The 5927-nt window shown below is 51.9% G+C and overlaps 1 protein-coding gene across 1 annotated transcript in view; it reads right to left on the bottom strand.

Moving 5' to 3' along the window:
* Positions 1-5927, bottom strand: part of TMEM11 (transmembrane protein 11) — a 9525-nt gene that overhangs the window by 528 nt on the left and 3070 nt on the right. Inside the window, exon 2 of the mRNA XM_010842863.1 lies at positions 3-374. Within this exon, the coding sequence (XP_010841165.1) occupies positions 3-374 (372 nt within the window). The remainder of the gene's footprint in view (positions 1-2; positions 375-5927) is intronic.

Here is a 5927-nt window from a genome sequence, read left to right as displayed (position 1 = left end):
GGCGGGACAGTCTGTAGGCGTCGTACTCCACCTGGTACTTGCAGCAGGGGTCGAACTGCCAGGAGATGCCGTAGAGGGTGCAGCAGGCCAGGCTCAGCACGCCTGCGGGCAGGGAGATGTAGTGGGAGTAATCCAGGGGCAGCGCCAGCGGGGTGAAGAGGCAGGCGGTGCCCGCCAGCACGGTGGTCTTGTGCAGGCAGTTGCCCACGGTGATCCAGCGGGCCGTCTCGTCGCCGATGCGGGTGGGCTCGATCACGATGTACTTGTACTGGGCTTCCAGGGCCTGCTCCAGCTCATACTCAAACTGGTCTTGGGCGTTCTCCCCGTTGTAGATCTCGTGTACAATGTAACAGTCTGTGGCCGACAGGCTCACCCTTAGGAAGGAGAGATGAGGAGAAAAGGGGGACAGTTAAGCACTGGTGGCTGCTCTGTGACCCAGAGATACAGAGGCAAGCCTCCCACCACCCCGCACATACCCAAAGGCCACTGGGAATAGGGCTCAGCTTCCCAGTCAGCGACCGTGCACATCAGGACCAGGGAAGGCGTGTGGAGTGAGGTCACCCCAGAATCTCCATGGTCAGTGTTTCCTTTGAAGCGGGAAACAGTTGTGTGTTCAGGGCAGCAGAGGCCGACTGTCAGGCAGAGCTCTGGGAGGATGGAGGGGCGATGGGGAGCTGACCGCTGGTGCCCCTCTGGTCATGCTCCCCGGGGATGTGGTGGGAAAAGCTACCCAAGCAAATAAGTGCGCACACTCAGGAGGCAGAGCTTCCTTCCAGGTGGATGGACAGTGGGCCTGATGCTCTCCTGAGGCTGCAGGGGGAGGGTGAGGAGGCGCCACCAGGCTCCGGGAGTTAGGCAGGGGGGCTCTTTATCCTGGAATAGTTAACTGTAACTAAGCTGGGCTCGGGGAAGCCCCTCAATGAAGTCACAGGCCCCCATGAAACTGTGTGTGTGGGAAACAGCCGTCCCCTGGGGATGGGACACTCCCAGGCACTGGCTACAGGGTCCAGTTAGCAGGGCAGCCTTTCTAGGTAGTTAATGAGCTGAACCACCGACATCAATGAACCTGGAAGAGACGGTCTTCCTCTGGGGCGTTGCTGGAGTCTCCCCATTTGGTTTTTTAACTCAGAAAGGAGACAGGCTCCAGGTGGGACTCAGTTCCTTAGCAGACAAGCAAACCTATGAGGCATGACCTCAGTCTCAGAGGAGCCATCCTGGCCTGGGATCTCCTTTGTGCTCTCAAGTTCATAATCGAGCCAGTCAGCCAGGCAGCGGGAGAGGAGCTCGTGGAGGGTGGGGCGGGGTCTGTACACCCTGGTGACCCACAGAGGGGGTTCTGGGGGTAAGGCCTTGCTGTCGGAATCCAAGTGGAGCTTTCTGGCCACTGAGTCCCTCTGCAGCACTGAGAGCCAGACGCAGGGACAAGGTCGGGATTACGGAGCATTCTTGCCCAAACCCTGATCTACCTGAGTGCAGTGCTCTGCTTGCCTGGCAGACTGTGGCCACCCCAAGTGCAGTGACCCCAAGTGCAGTGACAAGACAGGCCCAACAGGAAAGCATCAGTTGAACAGATTGTTCCATCTCGGGGGCATGTCAGTGGGCAGGCCCCACCCTCACCTGATTGCTCACCCAGCCCTTCCCAGCTCCCTGGCCTTCACCTCTCTGGCTGAGCTAGCACCCACCCTGGAGGAAGGCTTCCCTGGCTCCTCCCACAGACATGATGGGCAAGGCCATCCCCACTGACTGGTGCGTGTGCCACAGGTCCCTCCAGGCTCCTGGCTCAGCCCAGACAGGACAGAGAGCAACAGTCAGTGGACAGGGGCAGTCAGGACGGCCCGGTTGAGGGGGTGTGGACCAGGCGATCACCCGCTGTGGCCGCCTGGAGCCCCCAGGGCTTCCTGTGGACTCCTGTCCATCATCACGAACCAACCCTCCCAGGGGCCCTCTCACACAGCAGGCTGGGAGCCAGCCCCGAAGGCATGCCATCCTGGGCTCACCACTACTTCTGCTTCAGAAGTCAAACCTCTTTACCCTCAGGAGAGGACAGACTGCAACACCCAGAGAAACAGGTCCAGTGCAGGGATGGGGACAAGTACAAGATCCACACAGACCTACAAGAGCCGCTCACTCAGAGGACCCACCCCGTGGTCAGCACCCACACCCTCAGCTGGGGTGCCCTCCACCCTGCCTAGACCCCCAGATCCAGCTAGTCCCCCAGCTGACAGAGACTACTGCTTCAGAAGCCAGGGGCCATGGCCACCAAGCCTGGTTACCCCAGTGCCCACTGCAGGCAGCCTGCTGTGTTTCTGGGTCAAAAGTAACCCAACTAAGGAAAGAACACACTTAGAGGGTTACCTTGAATCATCTCAGCATCACCAGCCAACTTGAACCCTGTACACAAAGGCAAATTAAAAACGACAACAATAGCTAACTGGGATCCTTTGAGCCTTACTAAGGGACTATATTTTTTCATTTTGTTGAAGGTGAGAAATGAACAGTAAGAGAACACAGTAAAAGGAGTCCATATTAAAAAACAAATCTGAGAGCAGGCTGATAATGGAAAAGCCTTCAAAGTAAAGTGAAAAAGTCAAGCATAGAACAGTGTTTGCAGCTGGCCATCTTCAGTGTGTTTCTGTAAGAGTTAAACGCTTGCTTCTACACGCACAGAATGCTTCTGAGCAGATGCAAGACCTGAGACTTAGCAGGAGAGCGGCTCCAGGAAGAAAAGGAGCCAATTTTACTACATGATTGGGAACCCTCTGAATCCAGTAGGATTCGTGGAACTAATGGGATTGGCCAGTGCACAGCATGGCCTGCCAGGCGCCTGCTGCTTCGGGGTCAGGGGCTGATTATCTTGCTTCCAGCCAGTTGGTCTCCCCTCTCCTCATCTGAATCAGCCCCGGCAGCACCCAGGAAACAGTCATCAAAGGCATCCTGGGGCCCCCACGAAGAACCCATAGGACAGACCCCACACCATCACAAAGCCAGTTTCAAAGGAACCTGGGATTACAGGAACCTCAGGCATGGAACCCCCAAAGTCTGGAGACTCCTCCCAAAGTCAGGGTTGCACAACAATGTTCAAAGCAGTACTGTCTGGTGAGAGCAGAAGACCCCTTACAAGAGCAGAGAAAGAGACATATACATAATCAGAAGCACACAGAGCCAAGTAAGTGTCTTACACATACACACACACACACACACACACACACACACATGTCGTCATGGAGATGATGGAGGGTTTAGGAGTGAGGTGGTTGCTGTCTGCAGGGAGGGACGTGTGGCCAGGGAAATGCTAGCACTTGGTTTATTGATCTTTTCTAAATTATGGTAAAATACATTAACAGGAAATTTAGTCTCTTAACCAGTTTAAGTATATAGTTCGGTAAGGTTAAGTACACTCACACTGTTGGGCAACCAATCTCCAGAACTTCTTTGTCCTGCAAAACTAAAACTCTGTCCCCATTAAACCACAACTCCCACGCTGCCCTTCTGCTGTCTCTCCATGAATCTGACTGATCCAGGGCCTCGTATAGGTGGAACCACATGATACTTCTTTTAGCAGCTGGCTTATTCCACTTGGCATAATATCCTTGTGGCTCATCCACATCGCAGCATGTGTCAGGATTTCCTTCATTTTCCCTTGTATGTAGAGGCCGCATTCTGTTACTGATCCACGGTTGACCACATTCTGTTACCGATCCATGGTTGACGGGTAGGTTTCACCTTCTAGCTGCCGTGAACATAGGTGTAAAAATATGTCTGAGTCCCTGCTTTTAATTATTGTGGATATATACTTAGAAATGGAATTGCTGGATCATATGGTAGCTCTATTTTTAATTTTCTGAGAAACTTCCACACTGCCATAGTGGCCGCACCAATTTACACTCCCATCAACAATGCACAAGAGTTCTCTTTTCTCTGCATCCCTGCCAACACTTTTGTTTTCCGTGTTTTTCAATAATAGCCCTATAGTGGGTGTGAGGTGGCATCTCATGGTAGTTCTGATTTGTGCTTCCTACATAACAGCTTTTACTGAAATAGGTTCACCAACTTCCACCGCACAAGTCAGTGGCTCGACTGACTTAAGTGTCACTGAGTTAACACACAATCAGTTTTAGAGCCTCTTCCTCATCTGAGAGAGTAACCCCACTGCTCCCCATCCCCCATGACCCCCTTTCCTGGCAATCACCAGCCGACTTCCCAACTCCATACCTGCCTCTTCTGGGCGTTTGGTAGGAAGGCATCGCAGGGCACATGTGCTGGGGCTGCTTTCTTCCTTCAGCCTCATGCCTCCAGGGCCCCACAAGTTTGTAACTTTTCACATGTTAGAGAGGTACTTTTGATGGATTTAACATACAATTTTTATAACTCCAAGACAAGATACCTGCTGGAAAGCATTAAAGATGATGTATGAGAAAGGCCAATCATGGCCTTTCTTTGGATGGTGGCCCAACAGGTATTTTTTTTTTAATTTTATTTTTCTTCATAGTTTTCTGTACTTTTCAAAAACAAAAATAAATACACGTTTCTTTTATAATGATAAAGTTTTATAAAGTTTTTCTTAAACCAGTAGCTTTGTATCTCTTGGGGTAGAGGAGACCAGATAGGCCAAGGCCTCCAGCTGAGGGGAAGGAACCCCTCCTGCTCCAGCAACTTCCTGGGCCCCACAAAGAGGCCTCCACTCCCGGGGCCAAGGTGGTCTCACAGTCTTGTGGTCTGTGTCCCTGTTCCACTAAAGTGGCCACTGGCCCTGAAACCCATCTTTTTTGGTCATGCTGGAGCCAGGTGAACTGAACCAGGACAGGGAACTGCATTAGGGACCTTTTCTGGAGTGACCCTGGGCTCCTGTACTCAGCTCAAACACAGAAGGAGGTGACGCAAAGCTCCTTGAAGGCTGTGACTATCTTCATCACAGTCACCCTCTGCCCCTGCCCCGGGCCTCAAAGTGCCAGGTTCCCAACAGACTTAGGGAAAGTACTTTGGAAGGGAGTGACGAGGGCTTCCTGGGTGGTCCAGTGATTAGGAATCTACCTCTTAATGCAAGGTCCTGGTCTGGGAGGATCCCACATGTGTGGGGCAACTAAGCTGGTGCACCAACTACTGAGCCTGCGCTGGAACCTGTGCTCCCCAGCAAGAGATGCCACCACAGTGAGAAGACCACGAGAAGCAACTAGAGAAAGCCAGCGTGCAGCAACGAAGACCCAGCACAGCAAAAAAAAAGAGTGACAAGGGGAGAAAATTACAGTAATTAGCGCATCTGTGGCTGAAAAACTTAAATTATTGTAAAAATTAAACTAATATATTGTTAAAAACTATTAACGAAGTTGCTTCCCACCCAGGAAGTATGGGGTCATGTGACCACACCAGGCAGTGGCCTTCACCAACCCTCCCCTCCCCCACCTCCCTGGGGTCTAGGAAAACCCACCTTTGGCAAACCCCAAATCACTTCCTCAGGAGCCAAGGAAATCAGTAAAATCCTATGCTGTGGACTCAAAGGCCAGTTTGGGACTTCCTAGGTGGTTCAGTGGTTAAGTATCCACCTCCCAATACAGGGCACACAGGTTTAAGTCCTGGTTTGGGAAGATCCCACATATGCGTTGCTGATGGGAATGTTGGAGCAGCCACTGTGGCAAATGTGTGGAAGTTCCTCAAAAAATAGAGCTACCATATGATCCAGCAATCCTGCTTCTAGGTATAGATCCAAAATAATTAAAAGCAGGACTCAAACTCAAACATACTTTTGCACCCATGTTCACAGCAGAATCAATCACAACAGAAGCGCCAAGGAAGCCAAGGAAAAGCAGCGACTGAGCCCATGTGCCTCAACTAGAGAGGCAGGCCACATAACTCAAGGAAGGAGTCTGTGTTCCACAACCAAGACCTGATGCGGTCAAAAATAAACACTAAAAAAAAACGGGGGGGGGGGG

This window comes from Bison bison, unplaced genomic scaffold (assembly GCF_000754665.1).
Source record: "Bison bison bison isolate TAMUID 2011002044 unplaced genomic scaffold, Bison_UMD1.0 scf7180017864180, whole genome shotgun sequence".
NCBI classification, from domain to species: Eukaryota; Metazoa; Chordata; class Mammalia; order Artiodactyla; family Bovidae; genus Bison; species Bison bison.
This window is presented reverse-complemented; position numbering and strand designations above follow the sequence as displayed.